Source organism: Zeus faber (assembly GCF_960531495.2).
Source record: "Zeus faber genome assembly, chromosome: 6".
Taxonomy (NCBI): Eukaryota; Metazoa; Chordata; class Actinopteri; order Zeiformes; family Zeidae; genus Zeus; species Zeus faber.
Genome location: NC_137201.1, coordinates 28,134,838 through 28,157,860, shown reverse-complemented (window position 1 = coordinate 28,157,860; position 23,023 = coordinate 28,134,838). Strand labels below are relative to the sequence as shown.

Below are 23,023 nucleotides of genomic sequence, written 5' to 3'. Positions count from 1 at the left end.
TAAGAAATGCATTGATTAATGTAGCGATTACGAATGTAAGTGGGAGTGTTTTAATTGGTGCTAGCATATGGAGAAATGCCTGCGAGCTTGCGGAAAGGCTCCTCATCTGCACACGAGTCCTGCAGCTACAAACACCGTGCAGCCGCAGGAATGCTCTACATCCCAAGTGCCACAGCCACGAAAACTCTGCACCCCCAGAAAAGCTCTGAGCTTGGAAAACAATGTCCACAGAAGTCCCAACATTTGCAAACGGCAAATGCACAAGTTGACACAGGTTGCAGACCACGAGCACAGACCAGAAGCATGAGCTGCCACCACTGATGAACACACTATAAGGCTGGCTGCACCAGAGTCAGGGAATTGCAACAGCAACCTCCCTGGGAAAAACAAAATCCCAACACCACCCCCAATTGGCTAAACATGTGAGCAAAACCAGCAGAACCCATCCAGAAACAATCCAACCAAACACAACCCACACCAAACCACCCACACCTCACATGTCCCCTAAACGCTAGTGTTTGGGTCCATCAATGTGTGGCATGTGACAACACTGCCACTCTTTTTAATTAAATAGTTTCAAGCAGTATGCTAATGTTATGAAACTTGGTGCAGAAAGATCGAGCGACTAGAACGAGGTCATTGGATTGCCTGTGTTGGTGTGCTGTTGCCTTCTCCCAAAGGAGAGATAACAGAAAAACTGTGAGGAAGTTTACTGACCTTGAGCTGGGAAAGTCATGGGCTTGTTACACAACAGACGTTAAGTCAAAGTGTTTTTTTGCATATTATTAAATGTTAAATATGTTACAATAAGTTGTATTTGCAGTAACACTTATAGGAAATAAGCTCATGGTCAAAACAAACTGGAAAAACTCCCCCAACTTAATTACAATTTGTTAAATTTGGCTATTTGTAAACTGGCAAAGTGAGACAATTCATCTGTCAATTAACCCAACATGGGAACATGTTTATCGGAAAATGTTTAGAAATGATCACTGTAAAAGGCTTGGCCACGTGGAAGAATTCATCATCATCCAGACCTTTGTGCGGATAACAGGACTCCCTCACCATGATGACGGTTTTTGCAGAGCTGTGACTGTAGCGTAGGCTGTGGTAGGCGAGCAGGCCCAGCAAAGTGTAGAAGGTGATTGTTGCTAGGTTCCGGAGATCCAGGGGTGATTCTACCAGAGGGATGGTTCCCATCGTCCAGTCGCAGCAGAGCTCTGAGGGATTTAGGAGGAGCCATGCATTGACAGGCAGTAGGTAGTTGAATGTTAGTTGTCTGGCTGGAGTAGGGCTGACTGCAGCGGGGTTATCAAATCTAGAGGAGAGGAGACAGAGACAGTAGTTTAAATCTCTCATAAAAGCTATGTGGGCGGCAGAGCAGATGAGGGTAACAGCAGTGTGTTCCTCTACAAATGGAATATCATATGTGGGGTGTCCATGATTGAGGTTCATTCACTCCACAATTGTTCAAACCAAAATTTGGCAAGAGAACAACTTTCTCATACAGTAATACAAAACACCTCAAAACAGGGCCCCGTCTATTTTAAAGAAATTGTTTCAAAAGGGAATTTACTGTAGAGGGGTTTGTAAAACCTATTCTCTATTTATTTACTTTATCTCATTAGCATATACAAATAGCAGAGATGTGGACTTGAGTCATTGTGACTTGGACTCGAGGCGACCGGAGTCACTGTTTTGATGACTTGCAACTTAACTTGACTGAATGATTTGAGACTTGACTTGGACTTGGAAGTTAAGACTCGCGACTTGACATGATGACTCGAATCACTTGTTTGGGTTCATTTTATGTTTTCAGTTAAAATATTATATTAAATATAAAATATTAAAATGTTCAACTTTTTCAATGTGTGACATTACCGAGTATGAGTGCACACTGGGAATGGCATTGTCATGATTGGCAGGGATGATTTCAGAATCTTTCAAATGAGGTTGTACAGGGGGGACCTGTCTGGTTCTGACTGTTTTAATTTGAGACACTGGACACTCCAGGTAATACTGCAGTATTTTGGGGGGAAAAAACGACTTGACCTGGGACTTGCCTAGCCTAAACTAAGGACTCGACTTTACATAACCGGTGACCTGACTTGACCATGGAAAAATGACTTGGGACTTGCTAGAGACTTAGATCAAATGACTTGAGATTCACTTGTGACATGTCACATGTCTGATAAATAGCATACGAAAGCCAAACATGTAAACATAATGTCGAAACAAAACAGGAGGGATTTTTTTTATTTTTATAAATAAACACATCTCTCCCCACTGCCCATTCTTGGACTTACCATTCTGGCTAAACAAGTCTTTCTGAAATATTGACTTAAGACTCCTTGATAATGATTTGTTTTAATTTCATATTTAGAATTAATTAATTATGAGCATTAATGTTAACATACTTAAATTAAGCTACTTTAAACGAACATAATAATCACTTTCTACTGCACACACGTTACCAGCTTGTGCTATGTTAGCACAAATATATAGCGGTTCTGCTAGTCAACCGAAAAGGGAACACCTATTTTAAACATGACCTAATATGTTATATATTAACTGGCACATACTATTTTTATCAAGGCAAATTATCCGCAACATAACATTTTAGCTACATTCCATCAATCACATCCTACATAACTGTGGCTAAAGGGCTTCTTTATTCTTGCATTCCAAGGAATTTCTTCTTTAAACTGGTGTGTCTCTGGAGTTGGGCATGCCCACCTAAAATTGGAACATACCTAAGGACTGCATAGACCAAACAGGCTTATCTAAGACCACCTTTCTGGGCATCATCATCGATACCAATCACAGCTCAAATTGCTATAATCTGAATACAAGGCATTGTTACGTCTGGACCGGTGACTTTTTGATCAGACTAATTCTATGATAAAATCTGGAGACAGCATTTGGATTAGTGGCTGAGGATTAGCGCATCTATCTCCTGGAACTTTATCTTTGGGATCAAATGCCTTTGGTTCGTGTCTAAATGGTTTCCTGCATAGACGACTCCAGTATGGTTTAAAAAAAGAAATTCCACTCAAAAGGCTGTCTCGACATACAGTAGGTTTTTCTCCATGTTATTTTTTTTTATTGTTAAGGGGACGGGCCGACTGATCGGATTAAACGACTATGGGTTACGGATGTTTCGTCGAGATTAGGATTGTTGTCCGATCGTTTTAATTTTATATCCAGGATCGGAGAAACCATAACCTCATTGGGTACAGTATATCTTGACAAATACATGCCGGGATCTAGGACAGATTCACACGGCCCCTCCACGGTCAGTTACATAGTGTGTGGGTGCCTGCAGTCAACCACGGGCACGAATCAAGCAAAAAACATTTGAATGGTCTGTGGATAATTTGCGCGCGGGTTATAGGCTTGGGCTATCATGCTAAATTCCAGTTGGCCGCTGGGGTCCCCGATTGATGATTTATCCAGGGGGTAGAACGAGCATAGACCGGAACATGATGTGCAAATTATGTCCCATAGCAACGGAGAGCAACAGGGAGACGTGCGTCGTGGGGATGCACAGGTTTTTGTTTTTGGAACGAGACGAAAAGGGACAGTCCCTTAACTCAGTTGTGTCTAAAAAAGTGTGGTTTCATGCATGTAGGAAACAACTAAAATAAATACAAAATAATAACAAAATAAACACACAGTTACGTGAGCGGGGAACCGTGCGTCCATGCCCGGTTGGAGGTCTGGAGGAGTTCACCTTTTTTATTTTATTTTTTTGAGCACCTGCCCCTCGCAAAGCCTCTGCACAGGACCGTAGAGCGGGGGAGTGAGATCCCATCACCAGTGCTTACTCAAAAGCGAACGCGGTAAACCTCGGATTCTTGCAGTTTCTGAGTTTTCCTGGCGGATAAAAAACCAAAAGTCGTCCGTCATCGATGTCAATTGTGACCGATGGAGTTGATTGCCGACAGACAATTTAATTGTAAATCTGCCCAAGCATAGTATGTATCGGCCTGCCAGGCCAAACAATATATTTTTTTAATGCCAAAAAGGAAACCAAATATCCACTTTGTTATCCTGTACCAGCAGCCCTCGGCTCGCTCTCTCTACTGTCCAACAGCAGGTTCTCACTCACTCACTCACACACACACACACGCACCTTAATATATATATATATATATATATATATATATATATATATATATATATATATATATAGGGTGTTTTTTGTTAAAATGCACTATAACCATTACAGGTGAACTTAATTTACCTTCTCTAAACTTTTGCACATGTCCAACTGTTCAATGTTTCATTACTTTTTGCACCACTTGCTGTTCTCTAACAAGGAGCTGAACGGCAAAAAAGGTGTTTGATCCATGAATCGACCAATAAATGTCCTGGTTCAATTAGAATTGGTATTTAAACAGTCCTCTTCATCATGCTGTTCACATTTTGACATCATGAGACCAAGACGACACCTAACAATTGATCAACAGTACCTCGCCATTGCGAGGCTTCAAACGGGATGTTCTCAGACGGAAGTGGCCACTGAGCTTAGAGTGTCACAGTGTCATCAGCAGGTTGCAACAGAGAAACAGAGAGACTGGAAGAGTCACAGAAAGACATAGAAGTGGCCACATCCCACACTGATGAGCGCTTCATTGTGAACAGTGCCCTGCGGAACCGGATGATGAATGCCACTCAACTCCAGGCACATTTAAGGGAGGCGAGAGGCACCCAAGTGTCACGTCAGAACATTCGAAACTGTTTCCATCAGCCTGGTCTGCGTGCTAGACGAGCTGCAATGGTACCTGACCACACCCCCAGGAACAGGCATCATCGTCTTGCACGGGCCAGGGAGCATTTACGCTGGACGAGGGGCCAGTGGGCCTCAGTGCTGTTCTCTGATGAAAGTCGATTCACGTGGAGCAGAAATGATGGCCGCCAACGATGTTGGAGACGTCAAGGAGAGCGCTATGCATCAGCCACTGCTGTCACCAGACGAGCCTTTGGAGGTGGTGGTGTTACAGGGTGGGCAGGTGTGTCTAGTCAATACAGAACTGCCCTACACTTTGTGAATGGTACAGTGACAAGGCCATACTACCTGAATAACATCATTCATCCAGTCATTGTGCCCCTGCATGAACAACACAGGCCTAATTTCATCTTCATGGACGACAATGCTCCAGCTCATCGAGGTCCCATCATTAGGGAACGGCTGCTGGAGACTGGGGCACCTCAAATGGAGTGGCCTGCACTTTCTCCAGACCTGAATCCCATAGCAAACCTATGGGATGAGCTGAGTCGCCGTGTAGAGGCTCATAACTCTGTGCCCCAGAACCTCAATGACCTGAGGGCCGCCCTTCAAGAAGAGTGGGGGGGCCATGCCTCAGCAGACAATAAGTCGACTTGTGAACAGCATGAGACGTTGTTGTCAAGCTGTACTTGATGCTCAAGGGCACATGACAAGTTATTGAGACACTGACATTTTTTGTTGTGGTAAACCCACCACTGTTGTTGGCTTTTGTTTCAATAAATTGTTTGAGATGAGGAAATCATCATTGCATGCTTCTACTTAAATGCCCTACTTTCATGATATAATATCACTGTAGCGTGAACTTTTTACATTTTCCATAAATTTCACACGAAAGCCAAATAACCCCTTACTTTTTGTGAGTAGTGGGTGTACACACACACACACACACACCTGTGTATATATTGGACGCACCACCATAGAGCTTTTTGGAGTTGTAGTTGTTTGGGTGCAGCGCCACATTGAAATGAATCACCGGATGAGGATGAAGGACTACATACACACACTTTCAGCTTGCCAGTTGCATCTGGTTCAAAACCGAAATAATCCCATGGAGGGGATTTTATATTCTTTTTCGCGACAAGTTCTATAATTTAATTCGCTGAAAATACTTGTGTGTCCCCCCCACCCACCCACAGACTGCTTCGGCACATTGCTGCGATACGCGAACGTCGCTGCCATATTGGAACGGGGGATTTACATTTCTATTTTACCGATTTCAATTAGTCGTTTTTATATTCAAGGGTTAATGATCCACCTGGAGCAGACCTGGAGTAGTTTCTCAAGACGTTTTGAAAAATAACTTTCTACTCCAAAAAAGAGCTCTGGTATTGGGATTCAGTATCGGTATGGCGACAATATGTATCGGAATGGAAAAAAAAAAGTGGATCGGTGCATTTCCATCTTTCATGTTTTAGATGAACTGGGGAGTCCAACAGAGTGGTGGGAAAAGATCTTGGAGTAGACTTCTTTGATGCCCTTGACTGTTACTCTCCAAGTCTCACAGAGCTCTTTCTGAAGAAGAGAAGCCTCGCTGGTCAGCTTTTGACTGGCCTTTTACAATTGAAAAAGGTGGGTGAATTTGTCCCTCTCTATTAGTCCTCTTTCCTTTCCCTGTCCTCCTTTATCTCCTCTCCCCACTCTCACCATATAATCAAATACAACTTATTTCCTTTCCTCACCTCTCCTCTCCTGTCCTGTCCTCTCCTTCCCTTCTCTCTCCTCTCCTTCCCTTCAAATTCCTTTCCTTGCCTCTTCTCTCTATTGTCCTGTCCTCTCCTCCCCTTCTCTCTCTTGTCCTGTCCTCTCCTCCCCTTCTCTCTCTTGTCCTTTCCTCTCCTCCCCTTCTCTCTCTTGTCCTTTCTCCTCTTCTTGGATTCTTTTGAGGTTTTTAAAGAAGAAACTTTCATGAGTTTGAATAAATTAAGGTTGGCTTTATGGCTAAGAATAATTGACCTCTCTCTTTGTGGTCAACATAACTTGACAAAGGTTAGCCTACAGATAACTTAATACATTATGTGACTATGAAGCTATAAAAACAAGTCCTGAAAAATCAGGTGCCTTGATCCATCCAACTTCTTTAACACCTGCTTGGTAAGTAACTTTATTTTATGGTAATGTTTTATACTCTATGAATAGTTCAAGTTCAGCTCATTAAATAGTTTGTGTGTGTGTGTGTGTGTGTGTGTGTGTGTGTGTGTGTGTGTGTGTGTGTGTGTATATATATATATATATATATATATATATATATATATATATATATATATATATATATATATATATATATAGATATAAAAAGAAAAAAATATTAAGTTTAATATAAGCTCATCCAGTTTGTTGCACAGTGAACGCACATAAGAGAGAAATTTTCCTAGTAACAGTGTGCCAAGTCTGCTTCGGGGGAGACGCACAAAAGCGCACTGGCACGTTTTCCTCTCCTCCAGCGTTTGTTTCACTGTGTTAACAAGGGAGTGAGTGCGCATTTGACCAGAACGTCCAGCAATTCTACAGATGTGGCGATGAAAGTGGGAAATAAACCGACCATCACAGAGGGGGTTCCCAACCACCGCCTTGTTGACCATGCTAGGCTGCAGGGTATTTGCCAGTGGGCTGTGAGAACGCAGGCAGGTAACGGAGTAAAAAATAAAATCTGGAGTTTTTATTTGCTTTGTTTGGAGAAAAGATCGCTCTGATCGGAGCTGCAGGTAGTGATTTGCCTTGTACGAGCAACATTTGGCTCTGGTTAAGATAGCATCTGTTTTTATGTGCTTATTTTGGTGAGTGAATTAAAAGTAGTGTAACAAGTAAATTAGTTATTTTTAATTTTAAAGTCTAGTTTTGCTAAATCCCTTAACTGTTAAGGTGTGTTCTTTAAATATTGTCGTATTATTGTTATTATCTGTCATTTTTAATGTTCAAATATAAGTTGCTTCTTGAGAAACTAGTGTTTTTTCTTTACAAATCAAGACTCTATTCTAACAATGGCATAGATGTCCTGAAAAAAAATATGTTTCAATTGAATCGTGACCTTAAAATCGAAAGTCAAATCGAATTGTGGATTTGGGGAATTGTGACACCCCTAATAATAAAAGAATATATATATATATATATATATATATATATATATATATATATATATATATATATATATATATATATATATATATATATATATATATATATGCATATCAAGTTAACTTTACATACTGAATTGAATAGTTGGGCAAAGCAAAACTTATCCGTGCTAGCTAAAGCAAGCTTAATTTAACAAGAAAAACAATTTTCTCGTTGGATAAGGTTCATAATGAACTTAAAATATGACATGAACACAGAGCCAGACTATCATTAGGTGTTTATATAACCCTGCAAGCCGTTTATAATGTAATAATGACCTCCCTCGATTTACCATACGCCTAACTGTCAACGCATATTCTGTCAAACTGTCAAAGAGATTGGAATGTGTTGAAGAGACAGGGCAGAGAAGGGCTAACAAGTCAAAGATAAGTATTAACTTATTAAGAGTGGTAAATGGACTCCAGTTATATAGTACTTTTCTAGTTCTGCAACAACACAAAAGGCTTGACAGTACATGCCTCATGTACATGTGCAAGGTGCACACATACTCAACAATAGCAGTTAGCATTTCAGTGTCTCGCTCAAGAACACTTCAATGTCCTGCCAGGAGAAGCCAGGGATTGAAAGCAGGAACCCTCTGATTACGAGACACTCTACCTCCTGAGCCCCGTCGTCTCAGAAGACTGAGGCATTAAGTGCTGTAACACCAAAATCAAGTATCTTCAGAATATTTACATAAAACTATACCTGGAAACAAAACCGAATACAGTAGTGGCAGATTAAATTTAACCATAACTAGGGATACACCGATATAATTGATAGGTGTATTATTAACCAACAATTGCAGTTTTAATACAGATTGTTAGATAAGATCGTGTTGGAAGACATGGCCTGAATGTGTATCTTATGTGTCTGTTTTTTGAAGCAACACTAACACTTAATTTAATTTACATGCACTGAATACCTGCGTATGAAGTGCTAGGATAAAAAAGATTAACGTTGAAGCCGTTTGAGGAATGGGGTTGCCTACCTGGTGAAGAAAGGGAGCTGGGACTGGATAATCTGGACCCTGACGATGACCAGCAACAGTGTGCTAATGATGAGGACGATGAGCTTGAGGACAGTCTGGAGCACAGTGTAGGGGAACCCGTCTTTACCTCGGAAGACTTGGAGAATGGTGTCCAACAGCACAGGCAGTGTGAACTAGAGGGCGGATGGATCAACAGAAGCGGACCTCATTGACAGAACTTAAGAGCTATATCCACTTCGACCTTCAGTAAAGGTCATTAACGGATAATACTAAGTGATTCATGATAGTGTTTGGGCAATATTATGACAGTATTACTCTTGCTGAAAATTGCTCTTCTCGGGAGAGGTATAAAAATGCCATTAAATGTCTTCTTTGTACGTTTTCCTATTATTTAATTACTCATATTGACCCCAGAAAGACATTAATACAAAATGCCGAAATTAGCAACCACATTGTGTCTCTTAAATTTAGCTAATCTGTTGAGGAATTGAATGGTGCTATGGCACAATCAGAGCAGCACTTGAATCTTTAAGCTTGGAATCAAACCAAAAGACAGAGCCTCCTGTGCTCAACCTGGACAATGGCTTCACTAGCATAAATAAGAAATAAGGAAGGGAATTTATATAAATAGAACATATTGTATTCTTCACGTCAGGCAGCACAAACACAAAGGTTAAACTTGTAAATAAAAGATATATATTGTATATTGATATGAAAAAAAGCTGTTTGCCATCACTTTTTCTGAGCTTAAAGTAACATGTTATACCGCTTTCCCTCTGCACCTAAAACCCGGTAACAGCTGCTAATGTCTGGCATTTGACATTGGTGGGAAAGGTAACACCTGGGTTTCAGTCCAGGCTGAAATAACCCTGCAATAGACACAGGATTTTATTGGCTCCTGCTCCGATCGGCTCTGATGTAAACAGGAAACCGGGATGGACCCACTAGTTTTGGCCCCTTTACCTGCGCGATGCGACGGAATACCGGTGTATCATTCAATCATTTCATATCCCTTTTAGAATCCAAAATCAGAAGTTGATTTGTTTTTTTCCCCCGCATGGGAGACCATGAAATGTTTTGAGTGTGGGAATCGTTGTATGGCGACCACAGTGGACCACCCCACGCTCCCCGGCTGGGCTCCAAGCCCCTCGCAGTGTGCATGCACCACGCACCGGTCCTTCAGTGATCCAGTATAGATAAACAAACAATCCCATTCTTTTGAACGGCTCTTTTGTCAGAACGAAAGGAACCGAGTCTCGCTGGGTGATGAGCCGATTATTTTCCAAGTTTTACAGTTTTATGTTGTTTGTTTAAGTAGCTGTCTCCTCTACTGTTTCCCCCCCCCAGTCACACTAGAACCATGACACGGCCGTTTTCTGGCGTGTTGATGACGTCTAACATGGCACGACAGAGAAAAAAATAAAAATCAATTTTCTCACGGTATTAGAAGGAAGTTATGCAAAACGAGATGAACGCAAAATATAAGAAAGAAAAAACAATGATAAAAAATCCAAGGCCCAAGTGAACTGTGGTGTGTAAACATATTACATGCTATTTACTACGCCTTACCCCTTGTGCGACAAACACTTCATGGACACAGCAGATGCCAACAACAGTGATTCCTTGCTCCTTACAGAGGGTTGCTGCAGCCACCAGGACAACAGTTAGAGCAATTGGGGTCCAAACTGAAAAATAAACAAAACCCCAAGTTAAACATGCTGTATAAATATTATAGAAAATATAACCTATAATATAACACTGGTTAAATGGGAAAACATATCAAGAGTTCAAGCCAATTCATCTTAATTCCATGCTACTGACCATCACAAAATACTTACCATTTAATAAAAGAATAAAATTCATATTTTGGTCCAAGTTAGATGTGTTTTCAGATGACAATCTATGAAAAGGGGAATTTTTTCACCATTAATGGTGTGCGCTGCCATGTTGCTATGATGTCAGGTATGTTATCTCCGCAAACTCGGGCGTGAGCAATATGTGCCGAAATTAAGGAAATGGAATTCCAACTTAAATTGCCGTTCCATTGCACATTGTTTAGTAGGAGGCCAAATTTTTCAGTTCCAACTTGAATGCAGCAAAATTGCCAATCTTAGACTGTCCATATAGAGTTTAACTTATTTCAGGAATGTAGGGAATATGGTTTAAAGTAATACAGGAGAAAAGGTTTTAACATCCGTAATTCAGTCAACACTGATTCGAGAAAATATAAGCTGTTCCATTAATATATTTACTAGTAGCTTATGGAAGTAAATTACACATATGTTTAAAGCATCAATAATATGGCTGTTTTATGTTTTAGAAATATGTTTCAATATATGAACAAATTACAATAGGATGAACACATTTAAATAAACAAATACTGATACTAAATACTGATAACTACTTTCAAGCAACTCAGTTTACGGATTAAAATGTGTCAATGCATGCACACGCAAATGTGTAATCACTAAGTATGAATGAAGCCGAATGTAATTGTATCGCAAAGATTTCCGCAATCTGCTCTACAATTTCTCAACACAGGTTTCAATCCACGACCAGCCTGAATTGATTGCCTGGAAAAAAAATAAATAAATAAAAAAATTCTCGGGTACAGGCGCCGCATACCTGCTTGCAGCTCAGATAAAAACAGCTGTTATGGTATTTACTTTGTGAGGACTTACCGATGGAGTGGTCTGCGCCTGTCGATCGAGTGTAGGTCAAGAAAGCAGCAAGGAGGAAGATTGATGAGAGGAGCTCTGCTCTACCAACCACACCTGTAACCTAGTGGCAAAAGATAGGTATCAGTTAATAGTATGAGGTGAGTAGGAGTATTTTCAAGAATAATAAGTTGTCGGTTTAACAAAATAGTACTTTTCTGGCTCCACTCTCGTGAATATCAACGAGACAGAGAAAGCAAAGAAATACAACACAATTTAACGTCCCTGTAAAGTTAATTTAGTGATTTGCTTCTAAACACATTATGTATGTTGGAAAGTAATGGCGGAAAACATGTGAAAAGACTGAACGATGTAGTACTGAATTGTGGAGTTAGACCGTTACTATTTTTGTGGTCCGGATTTTTTCACAAGGGCTGCTGTAAATCATGACTAGCTGACGTACAGCGGTGACACTTGGCATGGCCCCTCACCTTACACTATATAAACACAAATTAATTTTCACTTTACAGGTACTTTAACACCACTAGGATACTGATCTGCTATAATGATAATAATACCCAAGTACTGGAGACATCGTTCCCTTTAAGTATACTCGCAAACAACAATCTCCTTGAAGGTAGGACTTCGTCACATATTACTTACAGGACTGGAATGTGCAGAAAGCACAGACCATGTGTTGAGTTCAAGTTCAAAGGAATAGTTGTATCTGCTTTGAGTGGTGGATTGGCATATTGAAACCATCAATCAAGCACAATGGACAATAACTCAAAATATGGAGACCTATTGGACAACAGCCTTTACTGCCTCAATATAAATTATGACTGCCCCCTTGTGGAAGGATCTGCAGAAATACACACGTTAACGATCCACATACATATATAAATCACAGTAATCCGCACTGAGCTCTACAACAACTTAACAGAACAGGAGTTGCTTGGGTGTTTCAGAGAAATGTTTGGTATCTCAGTAGCTCAGTTTGCAGCTGTGGACGTCAGAGTTAAAAAGTCCTTTATAAAGTAAACTGTACTGTTCAGCCTGTCCTGACTATGAGCTAGAACGTGATATCCTCCGCAATCCCTTGCATGTCCTTCAAAATCCTTGGGGATTAACATGAAGTGCTAGAACATCCTGCTGTCCATTTTCCTGCAATGCTACATTAGGGTTAGGGTAAAAACTTAACATTGGACAAGGAATGATAATACTGTATGCATAAATATCAAGCAGTTACCAGAGGCAGAAAATGATACACATGCTTTTTCAAAATATAATTAGGATGTGCAGTTCATTTCATTTAAGCATACTAGGCATCTCTCATTGAAACGTAATTTGTCGGCACATAAAGTAGATTACTTCTCAATCACAATCAATCCATCACCCCTTGTCGAACAGCTCGAGAACATCTTCTGGGAAATTACCATTTTCTAAACCGATTCAAATTATTCATTGTGTCACTACACGTGTGTAGTGACACACATTTTTTAAGTGTTATACGGATTGCTTGTATTGAGTTTGAGGTTCTGATTTGATATTTGATTCTTCACACGCTACAATATGCTACGCATTGAGTAAAAAATGAATCAAAATTTTTTTTATTTGAAGGATGAAATTCATTAATTAAATGTTCTGTCACCACAAAGTAATGATCTCCATTACAGTATTAGAGCAATTAATTTAGCGCTGCTAATTCTTTTACCCTGGTATACAGCACAATTTTGGTGCCAAAATTTGATTTACTTGGCAACTGATAAAACTGTTTGACTAGCTTAACCACCCACAGTAAATGTGAATGAATTTTCTAATTGCATTTGTGATCACAGTTGCACAAGCAGTGGCAGTGAGCTTGCTCTGAAATGTAACTGGAAGACTAGGTTGAGTCTCTTTGAGAGTAACAATGTGTTTTTGAAGTCTGTATGTGTACTGCTATTTCTGGTATCACATGGGAAACGTACTTATGGAACAGCTGGCATTCAGTTTGGCTACATTCACACTGTATTGTTCAGATACAGTTTTATTGTTTGGCTGTCCACTTTATTTTAAATGTGGCCAATATCAGCTTCCAGTGTGAAGGGGTTACGATCCTGAACTGACCCGCAAGCGCAGAAGTAACAAAGACGTCACACGCAGTCCGCTGTCGTACGCAAGTTAACATGGCGGGCAAATGCACGGTGGTTGTCGTGCGGCTTGGGGCCGTGTACTGTACCTCGGCTCAATCTCGCGGATTAAATCTTTAAATCCAGACAGGGGCATGGTGCTGTTTTTGTTTCGTTCAATAAGGAAATTTAGTAAAATAAAATAAAAACACAATGTACGCAAATTGCGCCCTTATTCGCTCCCTCAGAGGACACACTGTGAGTGCGATAGCTTGAGATAACGTTCACGTGACGTAATTATTCGCCGGTCCTGATGTCGGGGCCATAATAGTTTATTCGCGAAGAACAGGGGTACTTATTTTTTTTCCCGTCCTTGGTTTGTGAACATTTTGTGCGCTTTGTGATAATAAAAAAAAAGTGGAACCCCTGCTCGAGAATGAACTAAAAGTCGCATGAATTCCGATTTGACTGTTCAGACTGAGGTCACACTGCAAAACATCAGACCTGTATCTGATTTAGAGCCACATATGAAAGTGGCCCAATTCTGAATTGAAAAGATCAGATTTCATGTGATTTCTGCTGTTCACACTGTCAAAAAAATAAAAATAAATAAATACAAATAAATAAATTAATTTTAAAAACTTGGCCTGCAGTGTGAATTTAGCCTTTGTGTGTCATACATACAGATTGGAAATACTCAATTATTTGTAATACTGGACCGACCCGCTTTAACTTTTTTTCTCCAGCTCGAACGATAGAGCAGAGGAGATGAGAATCGTTGATAGATATCACAAATTGAAAATCATTTTGCAGCGTTTAGGCTGCAGCTCTTTGCAGCAAGCATTTTCCAGATACAATTGCTGAAAAAATAAATAAATAAATAAATAAATAAATAAAAAAGACTTTTCTTTGGCGTTCAAGCAATCAGAAGATGCAAATAGACACTCAAAAAATAAAAAACAAAACATCTCCAGTCAGATGGACAGACAACCACAAACATACAGAATGGGACAGGGGAAACAGAGATTCTTTGTCCGTATTTATCAAGAAGAGACTCCTTCAGCGCTCAGAGCATAAAATGAAAAACAAATGATCCGTTGAGAGAGATTCCAGACAGAGATAACACGAAGGGCATTTGCTGGACTAACTCTAAGGGCTCATTTGTGAGGCAAATGGCGGCTTTCAAGAAGTTTGTAAGACTGCTCTTAGATTACAGAAGTGTATGAGGAACATTGGCGCAAGGATACATGCTGGGTAATAGTAGCAATCTGCCCCAAGGAGGTAGATAGGTTTGCTTGTTTTTCTTCTGCCTGGTTGTCAGTTCAGCCACAGTGAATGTGGTGAAATACTAGTCCTAATTGGTGGAGAAGAGCTTTGGACAGAGTCTAAAGAGAGAAACCAAGTCAAGTTTGAAGGTAGAACAAAACCTCAAGTATCAGGTTTCATTTTACAAACTGTTTTGTTTATCTCCGATTATTTTAATTCTGGATTTAATACAGATAACGTCTCTTTCAAATATAAGAGATAAAATCCATTTTAAAAATCTCTATTTCAGAAAAGTAAACTTTCTTTCTTAGCATTCATAATTAGCAAGTTATTTTGTTTCCATTTAGTAAGTCTACCACTTGCTTTTGGCACTGCTACATAAAAAACTACAATGGAAGAGTTCAATAGCAATTTTAGTCTTATAATATAATTCAAATTTTACAATAATATCTAATATTTGAGTAGATAACACTGAATATCAAGATTTATATTGTATTCAATTTCATTCAGCCAGAAAGTAACCAAGCCACATAAGTTATTTTTTGCATAATACTCTCAGACATCTTTATGGCACCCTTTCAGCTTAGGTTGGCAAAATAATTATGAACTGAGGTGGAGCTCGAGTAGAACGTGAGCTGTCGAATCCACCACAAGACTTTACCGCATGAGAAATGACCCTGTCCTGGCTCTTGGGCCAGACTGTCTGCACGGGTTTTAGCTCAGAACACCAACATTCAGCACCACTCTTTCAACATGTTTTTTGTGGGGGAAAAAAGTTAACGTTAGAGTGGAATGCACAAATATGGGCACTCAAGGTGAAAATGCATGTTACAATGAGTATCAGGGAACAGAAGCAGATCTGACCTCTAAACCATATGTGACCCACCACAGCAAAAGTCGCCATCTCGCGCATTTCTAAAATCGCCAGGAGCAGCCAAATAAGTTGAAAAAACCTTTCTTGAAGGAAAATGAGATATTTCCAGATTTGTGTTCCTTTGTGGTTTTTTTTCTCTCAAGGTATTTTCAAAATCGAGTTGGATTTATAAATAGTAGAAAAGGTGATTATCTCAGAAACACTGTTTGCCGCCCCCTTGTCATTAACAAGTCATAGCTTTAAAAATATTTGCTTGATTTGCACAAGTGGCACCTGTTTGGAAGCTCTGATTCTCCACTTTCAAATGATGCGAAAAAATTCAAAAGCCGACAAATGACCCTAAAGTATGTGGGGGGTCACATATAGTCAAACATGACACCTTCCTTCAAAATGTAAATGTACAAAAGTCAGGGAACCCTGTTAGTTAGTACTTTGTAACTCATCTTTTGGCAACTTTAACAACTTTAAAAGTATCCTGTAGCCAGCTTAAAGAGTTTCAATTATTTCCTTTGTGATCTTTTCCCCACATTCTTCCTTGCAGAACACTTCTAGTTTGGAAATAATCTTCGGCCTCCTTGCGTGTATGACATATTTGAGATCTTGCCATGGATTTTAAACAACATTCAAGTATGGGGACTGCGATAACCACTCCAAAACCTTCACCCATCTTTCCTGGAGGTACTTCCTGGTTGACTTTTGAGGTATGCATCGGATCATTGTCATTGACATTGTCCTCTAAAATGTGTTGATATTTGATACGCACATTTTTAGTATTTTTAGAGCTTATAGTGCGTAATCACCAGGTGTCATGACATTTCACGGCATATATGTACGACTGTATGTATTTGTATGTGACAAATAATCTCTTGAATCTTGATCTTGAATCTAATATAAATATGATAAAACATGCTGGTTTTGTCACAGCCATAGAGCTAAGTTACCACACCTTGTGGTCCTTTAAAATTAATGAACCAAATTAGAAGTCTTGCAGAGACGTAGTGCAGAATAGAGTTAAAAATGGTCCATTTAAATACAAATACTTTAACTCAGTAGTTCCTGTGAAAACTGGGACCTTTTTACAAGATATCCGATTTGTTATGCGTATTAACATACAGTCAATAAATAATACAATTATAGCAAATGTGGGTAAAGTTACTTACAGCTTCAGTATGAATAGGGTGCACAGCAAACAGGAGAGCTGCCACCAAGCTGGAAATGTTATCCAGGAATAAACGACACACTCGCAGGAACAGGACACACACAACAGCATGTAGCACCACATTAAGGAGGTGGTAGGATGCAGCTTTCAGCTCGCTGAATATGTAGTTCAGTCGGAAGGTGAGTACGGTCAAGGGTCGATAAGATTTATGGCTCCGTTCCTGCAGGGGACATGAATACATGCCATCGGTAAACATGATTATCTCAGGGGACAAAGTCAAAGGGCATTAAAGGTTGCCAGTGATTTGTTGTGAACAAAGTGACCCCTTTAACTCGTCTCAAAGTCAATTAATGCAAGGTCACATTTGGACTGGTCGTTAACCAATGCTCACCTCAGACATGGGAGTGCCCCAGAAGTCATTAAGGAATAGGTTGCGTAGTGGAGTCGAGGGCCGTAGGTCCTTGTTGTCAAGGATCGCAGAAACGTCATCAAACACGAAGCCACAGGACAGACTGTTCCAGTAGCATCCAACTACCAGTCCTGCTAAAAGCAAGACCTCCTTCCATGACACGACAGCCATCGCAGACGAAAGTCTTCATGGACCGCACTGTTTTAAGACAAGGGAAAATGTTACAGATAGAGCTGTCACAATCATTACATAATTGCCTGATCACAATTATTTGATCTAATCGCAATCATTTCATAAAATCTCGAGATTCCACAATCACCTGTTTTCATCCAAAATTCAGAACATTTTTAACCACTGTTGGAAATGTTGCAATAAACAGGATATGAATTAGGTGAGTTTCCATTAGTTGGGTCAAGCCAAGTTAACACTCCCCTTTTCCACCAACGCGAACCTAGTTCTGGTTCTGGGCGGGTGCTAGTGCCGGTTCACAGTTGGTTCAACTTGTAAACCTTCTAAGAACCGGTTTGCTTCTCACTGGAAAAACTGGCCTAAGAACCACATCATTACATCACTGTAGGCAACCCCCCGGTTTTCAACATTCACTACAAAATTGTGCCGGTTTGTGCTTCAACTCAATAAAATATGATATATTTGACAATGTGTCCACTTGAGTTGTCCACTAAAGACCAGATTTTACGTCCATGAATTCCTTACTTCTGAAGGAATAAAGAAAAATGTCGGCCACAATTTTGGTCAGGCTTGCTTGTCCCCGTCCCCAGCCCCTGGCGTAAGCCGTTCTTGGTTCTAGCTCAGCAATGAAGAGGTGCCACTCTGGAACCAGTATTCCGGTTACAGAGCTGGTTCTCTTGCGTCAAAACATGAAGGACTGGTTCCAACGGAAAATTCCCCTGGTGAACAAAATGTTCCAATGTTCAATGCCAATAATTGTCTCTCCTTCATGAGGAGGATGGATTATGACACCATTATAAGCTTATACTATGAGAGTGGCATACATTGAACAAAAAAGACTATTTGAATCATTAATAGAAATAATTTGTATGACAATTAATCATCAACTAAAATGTCATGATCGTGACAGCCCTTGTTAAACAATATAGACTAAACTATTCACCCACTCGTCCCCAAGGAATTAAAATACAATTCTTTGACAATTAATGAGCTCTACAACTGTAACACTGAAGTCACCTTTAGCTGAGTATTAAAAGAGAAAGAAAATTACATGTTTTTGCCCATTTTATCTTTAACATATCAAGTAGGATTTCAAAACTCCTCTTTGTGAATTTGAGTGAATAGCTTTTATGAATGTTGGTTTCAAAGAGCCAACGTCCTTGTTATCACTACTCGTCTGTCACCCATGTCTCCTAATGGCCAAACATGTGTAGGGTGTAATGAAGGCATAGAATAGGCAACACAATAGGCAATAATAACAAAGTAATGGGTATAAAAAAAACAGAAAAAATGGCAAGATGCAATAAAGCTAAATATGAACAATAAACAATGAACACTCATGCACTGTTAAAAACAGAAAACTGTGAATGTTTCCGTTTTATATATATATATATATATATATATATATATATATATATATATATATATATTAGATAAACAGACCAAACTTCCTAATTATTAAGCAATACTAACAAAGCTGTTGAGATGAATGTTCAAAACAAACTCCATGATAATAATAATAATAATAATAATAATAATAATAATAATAATGACGACGTATTAGAATATAGATCAGCAGACAAGCTAACGATGTCATACCGGTTCTATGACATCTATTCAAAAGACATTCCATTCAAAAGTTATGGCCAGAGAACGTGTTCACACGTTATTTCATACTGGATATGGAGCCTAAACATAGATGAGACAAACCGAGAGCAGAGAAACACGATGCGCACATTCAAAGCCATGAAATAAAGAAAGTAAACATACGTTGACGCGTAATTCAGCGACGGTCATCCCACCCGTGCGAACTCAGCTGCCCAAATACTTCCGGAAATGTGACTTCCGGTGAATCGGACATCCGGTAAAGCTTGTGGAATTTAAAAATACATTAACGCTTTCTGCGAATAAATATGATTTAAGTGCATACTATTTGGTAAAGGGCGATTTGAAACGGTCCATTAATATTACACGATCCTTTTGTTTATTTGCATCTGTATTTTATTTTTAGATTACGTTTGTTATACGTCAATTTTCCCACAGCCGTAAAGTGGTGGCGGTAAAATAAACCGTCAAGTTGTTGTCACCGGTAACCTAGCAGCCAGGTTGCCGATTTTAGGCTGGAAGTGGAGAACTATAACTCCGCCATCATCGCAATAAGCGACGATAAAACATGTTTGTGACGTTTTCAGTGGTTATCAGGGTAGCGCTGTGCTGTGGGATTATTCCATTGTGAACAGTTTAAAAACCCGAGTCGCTTCCCAGCTAACGAGTCAACGTAAGCACGTATAGCGGATGAAACCCGACTGATAGAGTTGTGAAGATGCCCGGGCGTCTAGACTGGAACAGCGTGATGAAGGCAGACCCCGCGACGCTGCTGGAGAGTGAAGAACCCCAGTCAGACATGCTATTCGAGATGTTGTTGAAGGTAATAAAACCATGTTTAGAAAAACTTCGAGCTGTTGAAGTCTCTATTTAGAAACACCACCAAACTTGTCTGCGTGTGACGGATAAACAACTTGAATGTTGCCAGGTCCACCAAACAGGATCAGTTCGAGTGTTTCGAATAATGTCACTAACCTGGCAAGCTCAAGTTAGAGATGATTTGTCACATACATAGATACATACATTGGATGTTGGATAACACAATAGTTAATCACAGGTGTTTCCTTTGTATTTTTGTGGATTAGGGGCTTTGCATAGATATGGTGAAGCAATCTTCATCTTTCAACGTGGGGTCCTTTGAAAGTGGTTCCAGGGGGTCAGCAGCAAAACAATTAACAGTTAAACTTCACCATTATTTCATATATATATGTTCATTTATATATGTTACAGAAAATGTACAATAATGACTGTTTTCATCCTGTTCCACGGTTTCCTCTGTAACTATAATATAAACACAAACTCATATCTAACAATAGAAATATTAAATTGGGGTCCCATAGGCAAAACCTTATCAAATGGCGTTTGAGGGATATTGGTATAAGGAAAAATGGCTAATTATTCGAGTGATTTTCATGTCAGCATCTCCGAAGCAACCGTCCTCATACTGTAGTACCAATCCTAAATGTTATTTATCATATCGACTGTGCCATGCAGGTGGAAGAGAGGGAGTTGCAGGATAACTCCTCGGAGAAAATGATCCAGCTCTTCAGAGTGTCACAGGCCCTAATGAAGGTGATCAGTTTTATTATTCAGTCATTATTTTGATCAAATAATAATTTTCCAATATTATCCTCTCTAGTAATTATAAAAAATTGCACACCTGACAACTTAATTCTATCTATCTATCTATCTGTCTGTCTATCTATCTATCTATCTATCTATCTATCCATCTATTAGAAGAAGGATCAAGAACTTGTTGTTGCCTATGATCTCATAGATAAAACTGGCTTGGAGCAAGCGAAAACTGGCAAGTCCACAGATTCAATTTAATAATTGAAATAATTCCATTATTTTGCTGTTTTGTTTTGTTTTTTGGACATATGTTGCAGCATTGAGACTATTTACCTCTTCCACTATCTTGTAGAAAATAAATTGCATGCTGAGGTATTGAAGTTGGAACAAGAATTGGAGGTAAGACGAAGACCATGTTCGATTTGTCAAAATCAAATGTGATCGTAAGTGCGGCCCACAGGCCAATTTGACCCAATTTTTGCAAGAGCAGGCAAAAAATGGGGAACAATAGGCAAATAATATTTTGGATAATAAAAATGTTAAATGTATTTATTTAGTGTGCATAAACTTTTTGTTGTTGTTGAAAATCAAAAACATATTTTGACTGAGATGAAAACCATGTTGTGTTTTTTGTTGTGTGTTGTGTTTTTCACAATGCAGACATTGAAATAAGTCATATGCCAGAAATTGGGCATTGGGCAATTGTGGGCCTGTGCTGAATTTTCTTGTTCAGCAAAGTGATATTAATACATTCAGTGTTAAAAATTATCACACAAATGTTGAAGATTTTATTCCTATATAATGAATACACAATCAGACCATCATTTGGATGTAGTATCTTTAGTATTATATACATATACCTGTGTATACAGTATACTGTACATACCTCTTACAGCGAGCCAATAGTAGCAAGACACTTGCTACAAAGCAGATTGGCTGCGGTTACTCCTGAAAGCATTTAAGAGGATTAGAGCTAATTCCTCCTGTTGTGCTTACGGCCATTTGTTGTGGTTGTAACTTTCAGTTTTCCATTATTTTCTTTGTTAGCATTTTTATTTTCGAAATTATAATTTCGACCAGGCTTTTTTTCATTGCCTAAGAACAAGCTTTTTTGGGGGGTTCTCAGAATCTGCTCCTTAAAGGGTGTGTGCATGTGCATGTGCTGGTGTAAACAAGCAGAGGTGAAGGGACTCTGAGCGCTGTCTTGCTTCTTGTCCAGATGGCCCAGCACTCCAGCTCGAGGCGGGACACAAGCTTCATGCGCGATGAACTGGAGCAGCTTGAACACCAGCTGGAACAGAGGGAGAAGGACTTCTCTCAGCTGCAGAAGGAAATGAACAGGGAGAGGAAAACCAACGAGGAGGTGTGAGATCCTTAGCCTTCATTTGCACACACACACACACAGAGAGAGAGAGAGAGAGAGAGAGAGAGAGAGAGAGAGAGAGAGAGAGAGAGAGAGAGAGAGAGAGAGAGAGAGAGAGAGAGAGAGAGAGAGAGAGAAGAGGAGAGAGAGAGAGAGAGAGAGAGAGAGAGAGAGAGAGAGAGAGAGAGAGAGAGAGAGAGAGAGAGAGCTAAAAATACACAACTGGCAACTTAATTCTATCCAACCATCTATCTATCTGTTTAGAGAGACACCTCCCGGTCTTTGTACTTGCTTTGAATTGACCTCTAAAGTTTTTTACCATAAGCAACATCTACCTGTGTGATAAAGCACCTTCATTACCAGTTTTGATGATGCTGGTGAAATAACAATTACTGAAATTTGTCACAGTACCTGGTAGCACATCACCTGGCAACATCCTCTTTAACTGTATTATAACTGATATTGTTATAGAATGTTTGTTCTTACACTGTCCTCATGTTATTACTCTTTGTTCTTACACTAAGTAAGTATTATAGTGAACCTTTTAATGCTTACCACACAAGTCAGTTGTTCGAATTACTTTTGTGTTGTAGGATCTGGTAAATACTAATGTATATAGAGTTTTGGTGCAGTCACCCCATTTGTTGTATTCCCATGAATCACATATCTGTTGCCGTGTCGTGTTTTCACAGTTGGTCGTACGAGCTGAGGAAGCCGAGGATGAGATCAGGAAGTTAAAAAAGAGAGGTTCGTGCCAATTTTTTTTTTTGACAGGTTTTGATAGGATATCTTTCTGTAAATCTTGCACATTTGCTTGAGCAATTCCGAGCCTCATTTAAGGTCTGTTTAAAAAAAAAAATCCCTTCAATATTACTCTCTCCACTGCCATTCTTCCATGAAATGCTTCCTGCATGACCCTGAGTT

At 39.6% G+C, this 23,023-nt stretch overlaps 2 protein-coding genes across 2 annotated transcripts in view; one reads left to right on the top strand and one right to left on the bottom strand.

Moving 5' to 3' along the window:
- Positions 1–19,376, bottom strand: part of tmtc3 (transmembrane O-mannosyltransferase targeting cadherins 3) — a 36,807-nt gene extending 17,431 nt beyond the window's left edge. Inside the window, exons 1-7 of the mRNA XM_080002071.1 lie at positions 19,330–19,376; positions 17,353–17,568; positions 16,963–17,181; positions 11,576–11,675; positions 10,464–10,579; positions 8,895–9,067; positions 1,066–1,318 (exon numbers count right to left, since the gene is read on the bottom strand). Of these exons, the coding sequence (XP_079858197.1) occupies positions 1,066–1,318; positions 8,895–9,067; positions 10,464–10,579; positions 11,576–11,675; positions 16,963–17,181; positions 17,353–17,541 (1,050 nt within the window). The 5' untranslated portion in view covers positions 17,542–17,568; positions 19,330–19,376. The remainder of the gene's footprint in view (positions 1–1,065; positions 1,319–8,894; positions 9,068–10,463; positions 10,580–11,575; positions 11,676–16,962; positions 17,182–17,352; positions 17,569–19,329) is intronic.
- Positions 19,377–21,111: 1,735 nt separating this feature from the next.
- Positions 21,112–23,023, top strand: part of cep290 (centrosomal protein 290) — a 44,348-nt gene continuing 42,436 nt past the window's right edge. The window contains exons 1-3 of the mRNA XM_080002915.1: positions 21,112–21,135; positions 21,956–22,099; positions 22,792–22,846. Of these exons, the coding sequence (XP_079859041.1) occupies positions 21,956–22,099; positions 22,792–22,846 (199 nt within the window). The 5' untranslated portion in view covers positions 21,112–21,135. The remainder of the gene's footprint in view (positions 21,136–21,955; positions 22,100–22,791; positions 22,847–23,023) is intronic.